The 20,100-nt window shown below is 47.7% G+C and overlaps 1 protein-coding gene across 5 annotated transcripts in view; it reads left to right on the top strand.

The window, feature by feature from the left end:
- NUP50 (nucleoporin 50kDa) overlaps positions 1–11,236 on the top strand; it is a 24,562-nt gene extending 13,326 nt beyond the window's left edge. For 3 of the 5 annotated variants that reach the window (XM_015415488.1, XM_015415490.1, XM_015415487.1), the window contains exons 4-9: positions 934–1,017; positions 3,624–3,813; positions 4,432–5,079; positions 8,361–8,433; positions 9,187–9,305; positions 10,290–11,236. In XM_015415488.1, coding sequence (XP_015270974.1) covers positions 934–1,017; positions 3,624–3,813; positions 4,432–5,079; positions 8,361–8,433; positions 9,187–9,305; positions 10,290–10,495 — 1,320 coding nt within the window. In that variant the 3' untranslated portion in view covers positions 10,496–11,236. The remainder of the gene's footprint in view (positions 1–933; positions 1,018–3,623; positions 3,814–4,431; positions 5,080–8,360; positions 8,434–9,186; positions 9,306–10,289) is intronic. The other 2 variants (XM_015415492.1, XM_015415491.1) reach the window with 1 other exon arrangement.
- Positions 11,237–20,100: the final 8,864 nt, after the last annotated feature.

Genomic DNA, 20,100 nt, shown 5'->3' with positions numbered 1-20,100 from the left:
TCAGGGCTCATTCTACCAGGGCTGTCGCGACTTCCACTGCTTTCCTTCAGGGAATACCACTGCCGGACATTTGCAAAGCCGCTACCTGGGCCACGCCCAACACCTTCATCAGGCACTATGCCCTAGACGTCCGAAAGAACTCCAATACCAACATGGGACATCGCGTTTTATCTTCGACTACGCAATAATAGTCCTGCCAGCACCCTCCTCCAGGTAGGCTACTACTCGCTAATCTCCCATGGGTGTGAAGCACAGAGACCACATCGAAGATAAACAGGTTGCTTACCAGTAACTGGTGATCTTCGAGTGGTCATCTGTGCATTCACACCACCCGCCCTCCTTCCCCGCTGCTGTCAGCTTCTACATTTTGAATAGGGGTTGATTTGCAGCGGTTTGTAGGAACTGGCAGGATGTCCGCACCCACCCCTCTGGGCATATGCGGTGGGGTTCCTGCGCATGCCCGAGGGACTGGGCGTGAAAATCCGTTAAAAGAGCTTGCTTACAGCACCGATCGATCCAGCGCGTGCGCACTAGATCCCATTGGTGTGAATGCACAGATGACCGCTCGAAGATCACCAGTTACTGGTAAGCAACCTTTTTTTTTTCCCGCCTCCAGCTCACACAGTTTTGTCTTAGCTCAGGACGGATGGCTCCAGAGCAAACTAATTTTTGCAGCAGCCAAATCGCTTGCTCACAACTTTAATTCCAGTAGCTCACAAAGTAGGATTTTTGCTCACAAGACTCCACAGCTTATAGAGAGCATTGTTTCTGACTGTAGTGCTTTGTGGTCTGATGAAGAGGCTTCCTTCAATTTTTAGGAATAGTTTTTCGGGGGGGGGGCAGCCAAGCCCTGTGCCTTAGATTCTGCCCAATATGCTTTTCCAGGATATATTTTATGTTGCTTTTCCTAAGAATCTTAACATTTCCCTGCAGATGGGAACTTTCTCAATGGCCAGTGATGACGTTTTGAAGAACCGAGCAATTAAGAAGGCAAAGCGTAGAAATATGGGATTAGAGGTATATGAATAAAATTCTTTTTTAAAAGTGTTCTCTTTGCTTAGGCTATTTTGCATGTCTTGCAAATAAGGTAGTACCCAGTACTTGTGTTTACTATAGTCTATAGTACTAAAGAAAATGCCCATATCGATCTGGGTATGTAACTGAAAAGGGTGAGAACTTTGTACCTCAAATGTATGGTACTTGCATGTAGGAAACTCATTTTGGGAGCAAAACATAAGATGGCATGGAAAGTATTTCAAGAGGGCAAGGGCAGAAGAATTCCCAGCAGGTTTCTTCCACCATTTCCTTTCTGAGAGCCAGGAATGGGGACACGCCTCCTTTCTGTCCTTTGCTGCCACTCAAGTGCCAGTTAACTGTGGCCAGCCAGCGTTCAAAGCGTGTGATGTATTGGAAGGTGGCGGAGACTGACCAAGAGAGAGATCTTGGGAGTCGTAGTAGATAACTCAATGAAAATGTCAAAACAGTGTGCGACTGCAATAAAAAAGGCCAATACTATGCTAGGGATTATTAGGAAGGGAACTGAAAACAAATCAGCCAGTATCATAATGCTCCTGTATAAATCAATGGTGCAACCTCATTTGGAATATTGTGTACAATTCTGGTCACCACACCTCAAAAAGGATATTATAGCATTGGAAAAAGTGCAGAAAAGGGCAATTAGAATGATAAAAGGGTTGGAACACTTTCCCTATGAAGAAAGGTTAAAGCGCTTAGGGCTCTTTAGCTTGGAGAAATGACGGCTGAGGGGTGGCATGACAGAGATTTACAAGGGTATGCATGGGGATAGAGCAGCAGGTAGAGAAAGAAGTACTTTTCTCACTTTCTCACAATACAAGAACTTGTGGGCACTCCATGAAATTACGTCGAGTTAGAACAGATAAAAGGAAGTACTTCTTCACACAAAGTAATGAACATGTGGGATTCACTGCCACAGGAGGTGGCGGTGGCTACAAGCATGGACAGCTTCAAGAGGGAATTGGATAAACATATGGAGCAGAGGTCCATCAGTGGCTCTTAACCACAAGGTATAGATAGGGACTCTGGGGCAAGGGATGCTCTGTCTTCTTGGTGCTTGGGGGGGTCAACAGTGGGAGGGCTCCTAGTGTCTTGGCCCCCCCAGTGGACCTCCTGATGGCACCTGGTATTTTTGGCCACTGTGTGACAGAGTATTGGACTGGATGGGCCATTGGCCTGTTCCAGCATTGGCTTCTCTTATGTTCTTAAAGTGGCCAGCAAGTGGCCCAAATAACCAGGATGGCAGGAACTGTTTTTCTACCTCCACTCATGCATGTAGTTATAGTAAGCTTGCAAGAAGATATTCTAGTAAGCATTCATTAATTTGCCACAGCCCTACCCTATGCTCATTTTTGTCCGAAAACTGTTGCCTTTAAAATAAGGCCCTATAAAATTGCTTGACTCTGCTCCTAGCAGGCTTTCGATTGTGCGTAAAGTCAGGGTTAAAAGCCAGTATTTATGAAGTAAGATTTAAATATTTCCAGTGTTCTTTAAAACTGGTTTTATTGCTGATGACTTAGCACTTGGTTGAGTTGGAAGGTAACCGCTCTGTGGACCAGGACTGCCAGCAAATCGTGACTTTGTTTTACATGAGGACTTTCTGTGGCAACCTGCGCTGCGCTGCACTCCCTCCCTCCTCCTCCTCGACCTGCGCTGCACTCCCTCCCTCCTCCTCCTCCCCCTGGTGGCCTTGAGAGGTCTCGTGCAAACAGGTTGGGCAGTTCAGATGTTAGATGGCTTTTTCTAGATTGGAAGTCATTCACTGACTCTGACTGGGAGGGAGGAGAGGACCTATGAATGAGTAGAACTCATTCGTGTTTTGGCTTTGTGTCTGAACCACACTTACGTGTGAACCTAGATTACTCTTTCATGGTGTGAAATTGTTTTGAAGTGGCCTGGATGGGGTACAGGCAAGTGATCTTTTCCTTGGAGACTCAGGTTGGGTGATGAATTCTGATCATGGGTATCATGGGTTGAGCAGACCCTTGGTTGATTCTCATGTGCATCTCTATCACTCAGTTACTCTAGCAGCCAAATGTCTGAACTGTTTTATTGCTGGGTGATACGAAATTTCTGTCTAGAGTGGTTTGCCAATGATGACTCAAATGAGTCATCCCTTGATGAATGTGTGGGAGGGGCCAGGCTGTGGGGCTGGGGCCAGATTTGATTATTTTTCTAAGACATCCTTTGCCTTGAATAAAGGAGGTAAAACCATTCTTGCCGCTTTGTATGACTAGAAATAGTGATGAGTTCTTTAGAAAATGGGTAGTTTGCATTTACAAGAGGAGGGAATTTACTGGATATTAAGAAGATTATTGGAATGGATAAATACAAGACAGTAATTAGATGAAGGTGAACTGATTAGGTGATTTAACCTGCCTTTGCCTTCTGTTACTGGTTATTTATTTATTTATTATTTTCAATTTATATCCCACCTTGCCGGGAACCGGTTAGTAACCTGTAGTAGTCTTCCGTGCGTGCCATGAGTAATTTGGTGGGACGTTCTAAGTGCATCTGCATAGGATTGGGTGAGAAGTGGCTGAGTTGCGTAAAATGATATATAACAACCTCTTCATGTTCTCTTTCAGTCTGACAGTGGAGGAGCTTTTAAAGGTTTTAAAGGTTTTTCTCTGTCTTCTGGAGCTGCTGGGTTTTCTGGCTTTGGCAATGGCACCAGAACAAAACCCTTTGGACTCTCCAATGGTAGCAGCAGCGTTACAAACACTTCTTCATTGATCAGCTTCAAGGCAGCTGCTGAAACACAAACAACATTAACCAGTAAGTTAACCGGTAAACTCATCCTTGATAGAAATGGTGCTAAAAGCCCTTCAGACATTCAGTGGTTAAAAGGGGAGTTGCAAGGTTTTGTGTAAGCATGGATCACGTTAGGAGAAGCTGCGTGTAGTTCAGTTGCAGAGTGTGTTCTTTGCAACTAGGGAGTCTCCAGCATCACTGATTAAAAATTCTTGGGTACAGGATTGGAAAATGAGCACATTTTTTCTTCTCTGCCTATAAACTGGCAGTGAGGTTGGTGTGAACTTTTTAGACACAGCTTTTGAACAAGAATCAATTCTGTCTTAAGGGAGGAGGTGGACTTCCACATATCTGTGTTCTTTCTAACCAAGAGCCAGTTTGGTGTGGTGGTTAAAAGCGGCGGACTCTTAAGCTGGAGAGCCAGGTTTGATTTCCCCACTCCTCCATATGCAGCTAGCTGGGTGACCTTGGGTCAGTCACTGTTCTCTCAAGAGCAGTTATCTCAGAGCTCTCTCAGCCCCACCTACCTCACAGGGTGTCTGTTGTGGGGAGAGGAAGGGAAGCTGCTCTGAGACTCCGAGTGAAGGGCAGGGTTTAAATCCAACTAAAAAAAACCCAAACGTGCTGGTTTTTTTCTCATAGGCTCTGTGGTATCCAGTGGCTCAATGAATATTCCAGGGGCTGAGAAGAAACCTGCAAGCCTAGAAACGAACGGTGAGAGTCAGCCGCCGCCGCCCTCGGGATCCACTCAGAGGCCAGCGTGCAGCTCTGATGTTTACCACAAGCAGCTGGCTGCTCTCAACTGTTCCGTGCGTGACTGGATAGTAAAGCATGTAAATGCCAATCCGCTCTGTGACTTGAGCCCAATCTTCAGAGACTATGAAAAATACCTAGCCGAGATAGAGCAACATGGGATCAGCAGTGACAGCGGCTCGGAAAGCGATAGTAACAAGGCAGTCGGAAGTCAGCCGGGCCCCACGTTCAGCAGTTCAAATCTCCAACAGAGCTCACCATTTTTCTTTAGCAGCAACAAGTCTGAGGATTTGCCTGGAAAGAGTATGGAATTGGAAAAGAAACCAGAACCAAAACTAGGCTCTAAGTCAGCAGTCACGTTTACTTTTGGCAAGAGCGTCAACAGCTCAGGGCTGAATTCTAGCGCGTTGCCTAATTTCTCATTCTCTTCTGGGAGCGCGAGTTTATTTGGAAAAGATGCAAGCCAGGGCAGCGTTCCTTCGTTTCCCAGCAAGGCGTCAGAGACACCGATGGAAAGTGCCAGCAACGAAGACAAAGGTAAACATCTATTTTAAAAGATAGAGACTGGTTATGCCTTGCCTTCTAGAGGCTCCCATTGATACGATCCCATTGGGTGGTTAGTAGTTTCTCAAATATTTATTGTCTCCTGAAGAGTACAGAAGTCCATGCATAGGGTTCCTAGTGACAACGATCAGTTAAATCTTCTGCAAGTGACAGAGGATTCAGGTGGGGTGGGATCAGGTGTCAGTGACGATCACACAGGCTGGTTGTCTGCCATGGCCAACCTGAATCTATTGGCCCCTGCAAAGGGTGTCTTGTGAACGCTTTGGATAGGAGGGATCCCCGGCAAAATGCTTATCCCTTAAATCCACTTATTCCCTTAAATTTAGCGCTATGTATGAACTGCAGTATGGAGCTGCGGTGGCTCAAGTGGTTAAGACGCTGAACTGCAGTCTGTGGAAGGTCGGTAGTTCAGCAGTTCGAGACCCAAGTGTGCCGCATGACGGAGTGAGCTCCCTTCTCTAGTTCCAGCTCCTGCCAACCTAGCAGTTTGAAAGCAAGAAATTGCAAGTAGATAAATAGGGACCACTTCGGTGGGAAGGTAACAGCGTTCCGTGCGCCTTGGTGTTTAGTCATGCCGGCCACATGACCACGGAAACGTCTTCGGACAGCGCTGGCTCTTCGGCTTTGAAACGGAGATGAGCGCCGCAACCCTAGAGTCAGATTCGACTGGCTTTCGAGCAAGGGAACCTTTACCTATGAACAGCAGTATCAAGCCAATGGGGGAGAATTTTTCAAAGAAAAATTCCATGCCTACCTCCCAAGTTCTCCCTCCCTTTCCAGCCCACTCCAGTTTTCCTCTTTCATTGGCTCTAGAACTGTACCTCTCCCCCCACACACACAAGTCTTCTTTTCTTCCATCCCCACCCTGCTTTGCCCCACCTCCTTTACTGGATCATTCCTCTTGTCACCCCCAAAACAGCCCTCCGGTCACCCTGCTTTCTTCCGCTTGAGTGTCCCATTCCTTTCCACCCTTCAGATCTCCCCCATTAACACTCCTCTCTTCCTGTTCCTTCCACAGCATCCCTTCTTTCCCCAATCATAGCTTCCCCTCCTTTAATCCTCTCCCCGGCCTTACCTCTTCTCCCCCCCCCCAATTCTTTCTCCTCCCTTTCCCTTCCATCCTTCTTGCCGCCCCAACTTACATTAACTCCCAACACACCCACACACCATTCCCCCTCCACTGCCTTTGCCTTTCCAGTCCAGCCCAGGGGACTCCACGGGAGCGAGGTTCTGAGGTTGTCTGTCTGCAGCCTGCTTTACCAGGTGCCTTGAGGTCTTTGGGGGCAGTGCTGACTCCTTTCCAGCATCATGCCATTCCCAGTCTAGTGACTGAACATGCTGGCCAGTTCCCAAAGCTGCCACTGTACATCATGTGTGCATTTGCAGTCAGCAGTCGTCTGGCTGGGAGGGGCAGTCGCTAAATAAGGGATTAGGGGGGGAAGTTACATTGTCCAGCATACCTGTGGATTAATGTTCCCTCTAAACTGTGGTCTTGTGAGCAAAAATTCTACTTTGTGAGCTACTGGCATTAAGGTTGTGAGCGAGCGATTTGGCTACGGCATAAATTAGTTTGCTCTGGAGCCGTCCTTCCTGAGCGGAGACAAAAATGTGAGCCGGAGGCTAAAAAACCTGTGAGCTAGCTCACCCTAACTCAGCTTAGAGGGAACACTGCTGTGGATATCCCCCCCCGCCAACCTTTGCGCCTGGCTCCGTTGCACTGATCTGCTTGTGTGCAGAGAGGCAAAGACTTCCTTGGTGCCTGATGAACCACCAGGAAGGTGCCAACCACTTCGCGTCACTTAGGAGGGCTGCTGAAGGTATGGCCTTTGTGAACAGGCAGAGGCCTTGCTGGCTTCAAGGGGACTTCCAGAACTTTCATTTTCACGTGAAACAGTTTTAAGAGTCTTGATGAGGAAGATCTTGCATTCAAAAGATGCTGCCGTTGAATGTTGCACTCAGACAGTGGGGGAGAGGCAGACTACCAGGGGGATCCCTCTACCTGAGTGCCTTTCCTTCACGTGAGAGTAGGGCTGGTGGGTGTTGATTTGCCTAAAACTTGCCCTCTTCTGCCTTTTCACATGGTGGCAAGCAGAAACAACGTGCAAATTAAGCAAGTTTTTTGCAGTTGGTTTCAAGATAGTTTCAAGCCACTAGGGGTCTCAAATGATACAAGATTTATAAAATTATTAATGGGGTGGAGAAAGTGGACAAAATGAAATACTGCTTTGCACAGAGGGTTATTAAAATGTGGGCTTTGCTACTAGAGGATACAGTGATGGCCACAGGAATAAACAGCTTTAAAAGGGATTAAATAGATACATGGAGGATAAGTCTATCAATGACTACTAGCCATGGCGGCTGAGGGGAACCTCCACATTCAGAGTTGCCCTGAGCCACCTTCGGCCGGGAGGGTGGGATAGAAGTGTAATAAATCAAGCCTCAGACTCTGTGTTGCTGGACTAGATGGACTATTGATCTGATCCAGAAAGGCTTTTCTTATGTTCTTACGATGGTTTTCAAATGCTTTAGGTCAGTGGTGTCAAACATGTGGCCTGGGGGCCGAATCAGGCCCCCGGAGGGCTTCTATCAGGCCCGCAGCAGAACTGGCTGTCTTCTGCTTATTCTTCCAGTTCTGCTGCTGCTGTGTCATCATAGGTTTGCAGCTTACAGATACACACCTGAACAGCATACTCCAGATTGCAACAGCACAGACATTTTGATGCAATAATTCAGAGGAAGAGGTGTCAGTTATCAGACACTGTTAAATAAAATATTGAAAGAGTGCTAATGTTTTAAACATGTTTTTATTTTAAGTAAAAAAAACACCCTTTGTGTTTGTGTCCTTTATAAAGTTTATATCTCCACTACCTGGCATTACATTTTATGACACACATGGCCCGGCCCAACAAGGTCTCATTTATGTCAGATCCGGCCCTCATAACAAATGAGTTTGACACCTCTGCTTTAGGTAGCAGGTTTGATGTGTTCCACTAATATGAGATGGGGAAGAGTGGGAAATGCACAAGTAGTAACATGTTTAGTCAGTGTAAAAAACTCTCTGAAATGCTGTTTTTGTTCAGGAGCAGAATTCATAATGGAAGTTGTCTTACCAAATCATGGAGGTTTACCAGTTTTATTTTTACATCTAGCATTCCTATGCTCCACGTCATAGTGTATGTATATGCATGGTATCTTTCCACTAGTGTACTTTAAGTAAGGTTCCCAGATACGCTCTGAAAGCATTCTTCCTACAGGAGAGGAGGAGGAGGAGCCACCAAAAGTTGTTGTTAATGAAATAAAGGAAGATGACGCCTTCTACTCAAAGAAGTAAGTTTTGTGTGCTTTGACCAAATGTATGTGTGCTAATTCTGAGAGAACAGTTTGACGTAGCTCTTTGGATTTGAGAAACATCAGATTTGTAATGCATGCTACTGCGGAGTAAGAACACATGTAAACAACCAATTTCCAATTCCGATAACCTTTATTGGCATAGCAAAATTTAAATACTACTATTACCTTACCTACTGTGTCTGTATTTTTGTATTCAGTATGGACTGAACTGGATATTCCACAATAGTTTCCCTTAGAGTGCAAGTACTTGGTGGTCTATTTCGGAATTGCTCGCTAGCTATGACAGGTGTCAGTCATAGTAAAAAGTGCTAACTAAAGTCCAGATAGTTTCTTATAGTAGGGCCGTGCGCATCCAGTGTAATGTTCAACCCTTTCCCTGTGAACTGCTGGCTCAGCCCCGCCCATTTCATGCCATGCCAGAAACTGTTCTTTGAAACTCTGCTTGGGCAGTTGTTGTGCAGCATACATGGCCAAAGGGTTTCTTTGGCCTATAAGAGCTAGTTATATGCTTGGTTGGTTCCCAACTGCTGTTTTGAGTGCATTGTAAAGAGTTTTAAATAATTATTGTAGCTGAGACATTCTGTTCCAGAAGGGTTTGTCTGGCTAGTTCGAACAGGTGTCGGCTGATGTGAACAAACTAGTTGGAGGGTTTTACTGTCTGTTTCGTTTTACTGGAGGGGTTCATTCTCCGTTTACACTTACTAACTGATACATGCTCTGTTTCCTCAGATGTAAAATCTTCTACAAGAAAGACAATGAATTTAAAGAAAAAGGTGTAGGAACATTGCACTTGAAGCCTGCAGGAAATCAGAAGACTCAGCTGTTAGTACGAGCAGACACGAATTTAGGTAGGTGTCTTATCTTTGAACTAGTTCGGTGAACTGCTAACCTCAAGAGTTGAGGCTCCATCTTCACAGACCAGATATTCATGCTGGCCCTTTAAGGTGCTGATTCAAAACGGCATACCTTCCCGTGGGGGGCATTCCCGCTTCTTTAGGAACAGGAGTGGGACTACAGTGGGTCTGTGAGAACCAGGCAGGGAGGGGCGACTTGGAAATCCTGTCCCACTTCTCCAGGAGTCCCGGAATTCCCAGGGGCTTAAGTGGACCGATTCCCCCCACCCATGCTGGCCTTTCCCTCTTTAACTCTCTGGATTTAACATTCCACACCTCCTGAAGCATATTCAGACTTTGTCAGATCTTTGGGGACTGTTTGGAGAACCAGTGTGTGTGTGTAGAGTTCAGAGCACTGAAATGGGATCGGGGAGACCCAGGTTCGAATCCCCACTCTGCCCCGGAAGCTTGCTTGGTGACCTTGGGCTACTCACACACACACACTCCCTAACCTACCTCACAGGGTTGTTGTGAGGATAAAGTGGAGGAGAGGAGAACAATCTAAGCCCCTTTGGGCCCCCACTGGAGAGAAAGGGATGGTATGAGTGAAACAAAAATGTTAATAATTAGGCCGTATGTTTCTGCACACCGGGAAAGTCTCCCGAGTACGTCGGGCCACCATCCCGTCTGTGCCTAGGCTGGTTTTACTCCTTTTGTGATCTGCACAGGGGCCAGCCACTTCACTATAGGAGAATCAATGAGGGGGTTCTGGGGGAGGCCCCGTAGCTTAGAGGCAGAGCAACCGTCTCTCACGCAGAAGACGTTTTCAGCTTACAGGGCCTTTGGCAGCAAGGCTGGGAACCGGCTTTGCCCCAAGACCTTGGAGACTTTGTCTCAAGCAGCCGCCCAGCCCTTTTATTAAATCTTTTAATGCTCTGTAGCTTCTACAAATTTTGCAAGGCTGGTATTTTTTCACAGTAGAACTTTACACCCTTCTAGGCAACATCCTGCTGAACATTTTGGTGCCCCCTAACATGCCGTGCTCAAGGACAGGGAAGAACAACGTCCTCGTTGTCTGCATTCCAAACCCACCCATCGACGAGAAGAACGCCACCGTCCCTGTCCCTATGCTGATCCGGGTCAAAACGAGCGAGGATGCCAACGAACTGCACAAGATCCTGACGGAGAAGAAGGAGGAGGCCTGAAGCCGTGGCCCTGGGGGATGCCGGGAGGAGGAGGAGGACTTGCCAAACTGCTGCTGCTGCTACTCACTTTTACCCTTTGACTCTGATTAGTCGCTTCACTCACTACTCTTACATTCTGAGAACTGGTATAAGAATGCTGGCGAGAGCAAGAGAAAGCAAGGAGGCCAATAAAAGCTTTAACTTGATAACGTGTGTCCATCGTTCGTCCCTTCCGTAGTCTGAAGCACCCAATGCATGAGCCTTACTTGAATATAATAAAGCGTATAAAAATAAATAATTGGGGGAGAAAAATCTGCTGACCACACTGAAGTGCTGATGGAAGGCGATGTCAGAAATGCTGTGGAGGAAGAATGGAGGGCGGGGGGGGCATTGAATCTGCTGTAGGAACGTATTTCAGAATCTGGACTGTGATTACCTCTCCAGTTGCTCTTTTGGTTTTGTTGGGGTAGCTAACATTTCACACAGAGCAGTGTAACGCCGCCTCCCAGGGAAATGCTTGATGTTTAAGGTTGCCATTCAGCAGACATGGGTGCACGTTGACTTCAGTGTTCTTCACAAAGAACTGTCCTCTCATGGTGCTTGTAAGCCGGTTGTTGTGCCCCAGTGGCACAACCATCTCTCCTGTATTGCAGGGATTCGGGGGGGTGGGAAGGGAGGCTGGAGGCCAGAGACGCCTCGTTCCCTGGAGATGTCAAGGGAGAACATAATCTGAATATGTTCATTCCAATGCAGGTTATTTCGCCTGGCTTCTGGATTTTATTCTACTTTGTGCATTTTGTGAAGTGCTGCCTATACTAGGAGCGTCCCATTACAAGGGTCAGGCGTGCACAGTCCTCCACAGAAGAGAGCTGCGTGGGTAACAGGATCAGTAGTTGAACAGCTGTTTGAACGCCTTGTGTTCATATTGTAGTAGCTGCAAGCCTCAGACAAATGGGAGCTTCCGTTTCAGTGGGGCTCACGTCACTGAATTGTGCCCTTAGTACAACATGGGTGAGAAACCAGAAATGTTAATTTACATGTATAAGTGGGAATGTGCGTATCTATAACAATGTTGCTGATCGAGAAAGGTTGAGTGGCCAAGGGCTTCCATATGTGGGTCACTTTTAACAAATAGGGTCTTGAAAACTTCAGTCAATCTGTTTACTGCAAGTGGCTGGAGACTTGGGGGAGTGGACAAATGTTATTTTATTAAGGGGGTAACCAGTTGAATTCTCATCATGTTTAACATCATTTGTACAACAAGATTGAGCAGTACAGGTATGTCTTGGCTTGCATTGGTGTGTTTCCTGAAGAGCAGACAGGTGTGTATGTGAAACGGTTCTTCAGTTGCTGAGCAGATTAAGAAGTTGATTCAGTGAGAGCCAGTTACTTTTCTTAAATATCCTTTGTATAGCTGTGTATTCTGTGATGCTGTTTCTGGGGGGGGAAACCCCCAGCATTTGTTCCTTTCTGTGTGGTCTTAAAACTTGCAAGGATTTTTAACTATTACTAAATACTTGAGGATGGGCGAGAGATGTTAATGCAGAACTGAGAACGGTTTTGCTGGAAACTGCCAAGCCGCCACGATGCACACTGTAGCAACCCAAAGCGATTCATGAATTGCTTAGGGAATTTAGGGAACTTGGTTGCTATCAAACAATGCAAATGCCAGATTTCAGTGGATATACCAAAGTCAGTAAAACTACATTGGAAAAAGAACTGGTGTTGGTGGGGAAAGGATCCCGCTTAAGGTCCTTAACCTGCGAGCTAGACTTCATGGACCATCTTCACTTCTCTTGCGCCAGCCGCTCCCTGCCCCCAGATGCCAATCCTGGGACTCTGGAGACAGCTTGAGGTTCCTTTAGAATTCTGAAAGCTGCTTGTGGGACATGAATGGCAGCTGCTTAAAAATGTCACAGAAAAGAAACATGCAATCATGTTCCAGCAGGGACACAGAATTGTTGAGATGCAGCACGCTTACAGGATGAGGTTAGACTTATGCAAAAGAGCTCTCTGACCCCGGGTCCTTCAGTGGCTTCACTCTGATCACTGTCTTCTGGAGACGTTTCTGCAACCATGCACTGCTTCCCTGTGATGCCTTGTTAAATGCTTTGGCATGAGCCAGGGGGAGCAGTAGTGGCCGCCCAGTACTTTGTGTGGACTAGGCTAGTGTTGGTTGCTTATTTTGAGGGGGATCCTGTGAAGATGACATTTATCTTGAAATGGCCATACTGTGAGCTAATCAAACTGTTTACTTACTGGAATGTTTTCCTGTTTTTAAATACACACACACACACCCCAGCAGGAGGTGCCCTCCTGCGGAAATGTGTGGATTGAGGCGGAAGACGCCATCCAGTTGTTGGCTTCTGCCAGCAACAGAAATCCCTCCCATGTTAGTGTATTTTGAACTAGACTTAATGTATCTTAATGTAGAATTTTAATCTTACCCGTGCTAAAAGTAAAAGTTGACCGCTGTTCCAGCCGCTTAGCAATTCAAAGTCAGGTGCCACCAATGACTTCAGGGAGCCAAGTGAGTCCAAATGGGTCCTTGGCACGTGGGCAGGCGTCTCAGGCTCTGTTGTGCAGCATGTGCAGTTTGCCGCCGCTGAAAGGTAAGACTTGGTGGTTTGCGATGACACAGGTGCAGGAGTTTCAGACGTGGGTGTGTGAGACTGTACAAAACTGGACAATCATGTTTGCACACAAAAAAATGTAGTTTAAAGCAATGTCGCACACTTCTGGATGACAAGCTGATCCTGGTGCTTGGCTCTGGGGGCGTGCTCATTTTCAAACTGATCACTTCTTGTCTTGTAGATAGTGTCTGTAGAGCCTAAATTATTGCTGTAGGGGTAACTAACCGCTTTACTGTTTGTTGTCCGGCTGCAGTTTCCTGCAGGACTTTAAAAAATCATTTTTTGTTGTAACCGAAATAGACTAACTTCTTTAGACTCTTCTGACGCCACTAGTTTCTTCTGCATGTACATGCTTTTTAGAATAGCAAAGGCCTGTTTCCTCACTGGGGTGGCAACTCTGGATCTGGACCGTACTATTTCAAGGTGCAGGTGAATGGCCGTTCACACCGTGGCAGGAAGAATTCCAGCCTTGCGCTCCCCGTCTACTTTCCTGTGTGGAGGAAACTTTTAATGCTCTTCCATGCAGATTGTGGGAGGCCTGCTGAAGTGGTACAGCCCAGGCCCAGGTTTACCTAGGCCCAACCCCAACTTGCTAGGGAGACAGCTATTTTAAAAACCTTCGAAATGTTTTTTTCATCCTATAAACTCTCACATAGTAATCTCTGGAGCAAAAGGTTGGTGGTGGGAAGATAAATGGCTTCATGTACTCCGTTCTCTTAAACTGCGGCAAAGGGTGGATTTATGAAATGCGTAGCTAGGCATCAAGAGCAATTTAGGCTTAGTTCTTGCTCTCTCTGCAGTATCAAACAAAAATTTTGAAGACTGTTCTGTTCCGAGGCCTTAAGTTACTTTAGCAGAAGTTGCTAAGTCGTATCTCTTAATATTGCATTTAATTTTTACGATGCACAGAACATTTTTGTAAAGGCTTAATGAACTGTTAGCGTAATTCCTTCTCCATTTACTGTCAAGATAGGCTTTGTTTTTCTTCCGGCCGTGTAGAATGTTAACAGATAAACCATCCGAAAATGGCCTTGCCTTGTAACTTTTTCTTATGTCTGCTAACTGTAGTGCTCTTTAAGGACATGTACAAAATCCATGGAAATGTGAATAAACAAATTGGGAGACGTTAACTCGGATTTGTTCATGTTTGCATTATTGGGCTTGAATGGAGCGAAGTGTGGGGGTGGCCCAATGTGGCTGCTTGGAGGCTAAATGAGGCCACCAGATGTTGAAGTTTGGAGTATCAGATTCAGTCCTTGGAATCTCTTTAAAAGACCCCCCGGAGAAGGCTGCTGGCAGATTCCAGCTCAGTGAGCTAAATGGGTTCAGCAACCTTTTTGGTACAAGCGCTGAAAAATGAAACTCTTACCTGTGACAATTCGGGTGTGCCAGCAAACAAAATGGGGGCGGGTACTTGGCCAGGTGCACTTAGAACATCTCCAGCCTGTGCACCTGCAGCAGGAAGGGACAGGTGTGAGCCATACCTGCAGTCTTCTCCTACCCCCTTGTGTGGAAATCTAGCCCTGAATGCTAAGGCAAATGCTCTGCCCTGTCACTACCATCTTCAAATGACCAAAGCAGTTATGAAGGTAGAACGCCGTCAGGGGAGTGGGGAGCTACCCAGTGTTTTGCAGCGAGTGCCACATGTAGGCGACAGTTGCTGACCTGGAAAAGCTGAGGGGCAGAGAGGTTTGTGGACGAGAACTTTGGGAACCTGATACAACAGGCCCACTTGTACTGACAGTCATGGAGAGTGAGAGTCTCGAGGTTGGAGGGCGGCAGGCCAAGGAGAAGGAATATGATCCTGAGGAGGGAAACCCCCTCTTGGATGTTGGGCCAATATCCTCTTGTACTGAGGATACCTCGCCTTTCACTACCCAAAGGAACCTCGGAGCCGCTTACAAACTCCTTTCTCTTCCCCTCCCCGCAACAGACACCCTGTGAGGTAGGTGGGGCTGAGAGAGCTCGCTGGAGAACTGCTCTTGAGAGAACAGCTCTGAAAGGACTTGTGACTGACCCAAGGTCACCCCAGCAGCTGCAATGTGGAAGAGTGGGTAATCAAACCTGGATCTCCCGGATTAGAGTCCGCACTCCTAAGCACTACATCAAACTGGCTCTTCAGGGTGGTGGGCTTCTGCCAGTGGGTGATTTAATTAAATATAGAGAACAGGGTCTGTGACCGGCATTTTGACTCCCCAGTGCAAAAGTTGCAGGCATCACACACAATCTGGAGATAGGTTAACATGGCTGGGGAGGGAGGGAGCGGCCATAATGCATGTTGGCACCACTACCTTTGGGAAATCTAGTAACATGGTCCTGGAAGAAAAATCCAGATCACCTGGCAGAAAGTCAAAGGCCACCATCTCAGCTTTTCAGGGAAGAAGTGATCTTGGACTTGGTTCCAAGTGGGGCTCAAGGCCAGGGGAGAGATGTAGGAAAGGCCCCGCCAAGTCCAGAAGAATGCCTGCATGGTTAACAATGCAAGTCAAGGTAGCCATGAAAAGCAAAATGCGTCTTTTAAAAAGTTCTGCCCCGATGAAGTGAACAAACAAAAAGGACTGCAAGCTCCGGCAAAAGAAATGCAAGTCAGTAATTAGGCATGCAAAAAAGACAACTTGCGGAGCAGGTTGCTAAAAGCATCAACAACAAATGTTTCTTTAAATGTATCCAAAGCAGGAAACCAAGCCAGGGAAGCAGTTAGGCCGTTAGATGACAAAGGGGTTGCTAAAGGAAGGTGAAGAGATGGCAGAGCAGCTCAATAAAAAAAATTTACTTCTGTGTTCACTGTGGAACGTGTAGGGGTATGTACCCATGTGCCACGGCCCCAGTTTTCAGAAGGGGGTCTGAAGACCTGAGTCAAATTGAGGTGAGAAGATATGAAGCTCTAGCCTTTTGGGGGGTAATTGAAAACCAACAGGTCTCCAGGTCCTGATGACATACACCCAAGAGTTCTTAGGGAACTCAAATGCGAGACTGTTGACCTACTCAACCATATATGTAACTTATCAATATATTCAGCCCCTGTACCATAAGATGGGAGAATAGCAAATGTTAACACCCATTTTGAAAAAGGGGATGACATACACACCAGGATATTACAGGCCACTTAGCCTAATGTCTGTCCCAGGCAAATTAGTCATAACTGTACTCTATAATCGAAGAGAGAACCATTAGGGACACAGAGAAGGAACAAAACCTGCTGAGGGAAAATCAGCACGGCTTCTGCAAAGGGAAGTCTTGCCTCACCAGCCTTTTAGAGTTCCTTAAGAAAACGAACAACCATGTACACAATGGCGACCTGGAAGACATTATATACTCAAGACTTTCAAAAGGTTTTTTGACAAGATACCTCACCAAAGACTCCTGAGTAAACTTAGCAGTCATGGGATAAGAGAATGGGTCGTCTTATGGATTAAAAATTGGTTAAATGACAGGAAGCAAACAGTAGGATGAAATAGACAGTTCTTGCAGTAGGGCCCCATTAGAATCAGTACTGGGACCAGTGCTATTTGTCAAATGATCTGGGAGCAAGTATCATAGCAGCCAAGTTGCAGATGCCATGACATTATTCAGGACGGTGAAAACCAAGGCCAACTATGTGATGTCCGTTCTATTCTGCTGTGGTCAGGCCTCAACTGGAGTACTGTGTCCAGTTTTGGGCACCACATTTTAGGAAGGATGTTGACAAGCTCGAACGTGTCCAGAAGAGGGCAACCAGGTTAAAACCAATAGAAGTGATTTTCTTTTCGATAGCCATAAGTCACGAGAAGAGGGCAACCAGGATGGCGAGAGGGTTGGAATCCAAGTCTTATGAGGAAAGGCTGAAAGAGTTGGGTATGTTTAGCCTGGGAAAGAGAAGGCTTTGAGGGGACATGATTGCAGTGTTCAAGTATTTGAAGGGCTGTCATGTAGAAGATGGAGCAGATCTATTCTCTCTTGCTCCGGATTGCAAGACTAGATCTAATGGGTGGAAATTACAAGGGAGTCGTTACCGGCTAAATATCAGGAGAAACTTCCTAACTGTGAGAGTGGTTGAGCAGTGGAACAGACTGCCTCGGGAGGTGGTGGGTGCTCCTTCGCTGGACGTTTTCAAGTGGAGGCTGGACGACCATCTTTTGGGTATGTTGTAGGGCTATCTTTCGGCTGTGCTCCTGCAGAGTGCAGGGGGTTGGACTAGATGACCTGAAAGGTCCCTTCCAACTCTAACATTCTAGGATTCTATGAAGAGCTCCAGGAGGATCTCCACTAATTGGGTGAGTGGGCGACAACACATTTAATGAAGGGAACCCTCGACATTCAGTGGCAACATCAGGGGAAAGCCTCATTGCTGTGTGTTTGGCCATCCAGAATAACTGGCAGTTCACCGTGTGAGACAGGTTGTTGGATTAGACAGACCACTGGCCTGATCCAGCAGAGCTCTTCTCGTGTTCATGTGTGCTGCCCCTACTGGGCACAATGTCTGACCGTCGCACGTGAAAGCATCACCCTTCAGATGACAGCTGTACCCCTTTCTACCTGCAGTGGCCCAGCTGGACGGTGATGTCCCTTGCTCAGCATGTGTGCGAACCAGTTCTGCGACGACGTGACGACAGGACACACGGTTTTATTTAAATTTATTCAACGTTTTCCTGTTTTTACACTGACCATAGAAACTGAACTAACACGAGGAAGAACAACTTTGCTGCCCTCGCTTGTGGGAAAGGGGGAGGCGAGGGGGGAGCCAAGCAAAGGTGGGGGGGGAAGGAGGAGAGGCATTAAGGCGGTCATGGCTGAAGTGGCAAACCTGCCCGGAGACGGAAGCTTGGAGTTGACGCTGCGGTGCTGCTATGGAAAGGAATCAAGCCAAGGCAAGACTTGGGAGTTCGTGTGCAGGACCAAGTAGATCCACTCCCTTTCCCCCCAAACCCTCACCCTCAGCACTTCAAGGACAGGATCCAGGACTCTAGGCAGAGGCAACCCAGCGGCTTTGCTGCTCTCTCTCTGGCTCCAGGGGACTTGCAGTCTGACACTGACAGGACTAGAAAGAAACGGCTTCTCTCTCCTGCTGTCCCAAACTCCCCCGACTACAGAAGTGCCCCCCCCCCCCCGCTGTTCTTTGCATCTATAGGAATCCACCGCCTAGATGCTGATCGTGTGAAGCCACGCTTCCCTCACTGGCGGAACACGAGCCAAGAACCAGCAGCACCTTTCGCAAGAGTGGCCGTGGGTCAGAAGAAGCCGCAGGAGGCACACCCTCGCAGGAGGAGGGGGTGGGGGCCAGCCACCTGTCTGGACTGGACAAAGCCATTCCTTCTGACTCCATTCCGCTCAGGGGCGGGTCTGAGCCACCAGCACCCTCCTCCCCCAAACAGAAGGCAGCCGGCCTGCTCCGTCTCGTGGCCAGCCGGATCAGCCACCGGCTTCTGGTGCCTGGAGCCCACCTGGACTGGGATACCGAAGAAGATGCCAACCTGAGCTCCCCCCTGGGGCTCCTGGCCCTATTGAAACCCTAGCCCTCCGTTCACACCTGCAGCCAGCCTCCCGACAACAGGCATCTGGGGGAAGCGCGGCCAGGGCCAGGTGGGGCGTCATTTCTCTATGGCAGGGGATGCTTAAGGCACAGTAGTACGGGCTAACAGCGCAACGCGAACAGAGGGGGTGGAGCCAGACTGAATTCTCCCCCAACAGGAGTAATTCCCATCTATTCCTCCTTCCTGAAGAGACCCCGTTCACCCCCATGCCATTCCTGTAGGCCCCCCAGGGGCAGCATTTTGGGGAGAAGGCGGGGAAGTTGTTCCGAAAGTCCACTGCATTCGTGGGAAACTCGTTCTGGCTCCAACCGAAGGCTTGCTTCAGTATTTGTAATCTCAGAAGTCAGTCTTGGGCTATAGCACTCCAGTCACTGCAGGAAGACCTGCGCCTTGCAGACAATTCCGGGGAACCAGCTCCAGTGGTTCACTGAGGCAAACCCTCCAAGGGCAGAGGCCAGGTCACCCCACCTCTCCAGGAACAGACTGCGGGGATGACGGGTACGTTTCCCCACGCCTATCATGCCTTGCACATACAGTTGTCTACCTTTCTCATCAGCTTGCTGAGGTACCCTGAGACGCTTCCGTGGAAGGCCAGGATGCCCCAAGAACATTCCGGAAAGCACCAGAAACTGCAGGCAGAACAGTTGCAGATACGCCTTTCCACTTCCGAGTGCCTTTAGTAACAAGCTTGTTTGTGCCACTACAGCTACATGCGCACAGAGACAGAGAAGAAGGGCTGAAGTTAGCCTCTCCATAGCGCTAGAGTGATTCACCCGGCCTGGATTCCCTAAGGCAGCTGGCAGAACTGTAAGCAAGCTCCCCTGGAATACATGAAGACATTCGTTACCTTTGCTCTTTGCAGCCCGTCTGACGGCCCGTGCCTCATGACAGGGCAATTACATGCATCTGGCTACACCTGCACTCAGGAGACACCCCAGCTATGAAAATAAAAATTACTTTGCAAACAGAAAGACACCTTCCCTGCCCACACCACCCGAGGGCCTTGGAGGCACAAGACAGAATCGCTTTCCCCACTGAGGGAAGAGACCAGAATAACATTTCCTGCACCGTCCCACTCCTGTTTGTGGAGAGAGGAGCCGTTTCCTGCTGCAGGGCAACTGCACGAGGGGGAGGCTGCTCCGGTTCAGCTGGGGTGACCACAGGAAACTATTTTTCTCTTCCCAGAGCTCGGCAGGCTTTATCCACTGGTGAATTCTCAAGCCTGATTGACTCGCCCCAGTGGGCTTGCTCCGCCTAGTGAGACGGACAGCCCCTCTGCCAATCACACAAGGCAGCAAAGCCAGACTAGCTGCAAGCAGGCTCAGAGTTTTACACGCTTGCATTCCCTCCCCGCACCCACAAAAAAATTATTTGTGAATTAATCAAAAGAAAAAGCAAACAAAACTTTCAAAAGACCTTATGAGGACCAAGTAGACTTGTGAGACAAAGGATACGGAGAGTCGGTTGAAGGGGGGGGGGAGAA

The sequence above is a fragment of the Gekko japonicus genome, unplaced genomic scaffold (assembly GCF_001447785.1).
Source record: "Gekko japonicus isolate JY-2015 unplaced genomic scaffold, Gekko_japonicus_V1.1 scaffold1577, whole genome shotgun sequence".
Taxonomy (NCBI): domain Eukaryota; kingdom Metazoa; phylum Chordata; class Lepidosauria; order Squamata; family Gekkonidae; genus Gekko; species Gekko japonicus.
This window is presented reverse-complemented; position numbering and strand designations above follow the sequence as displayed.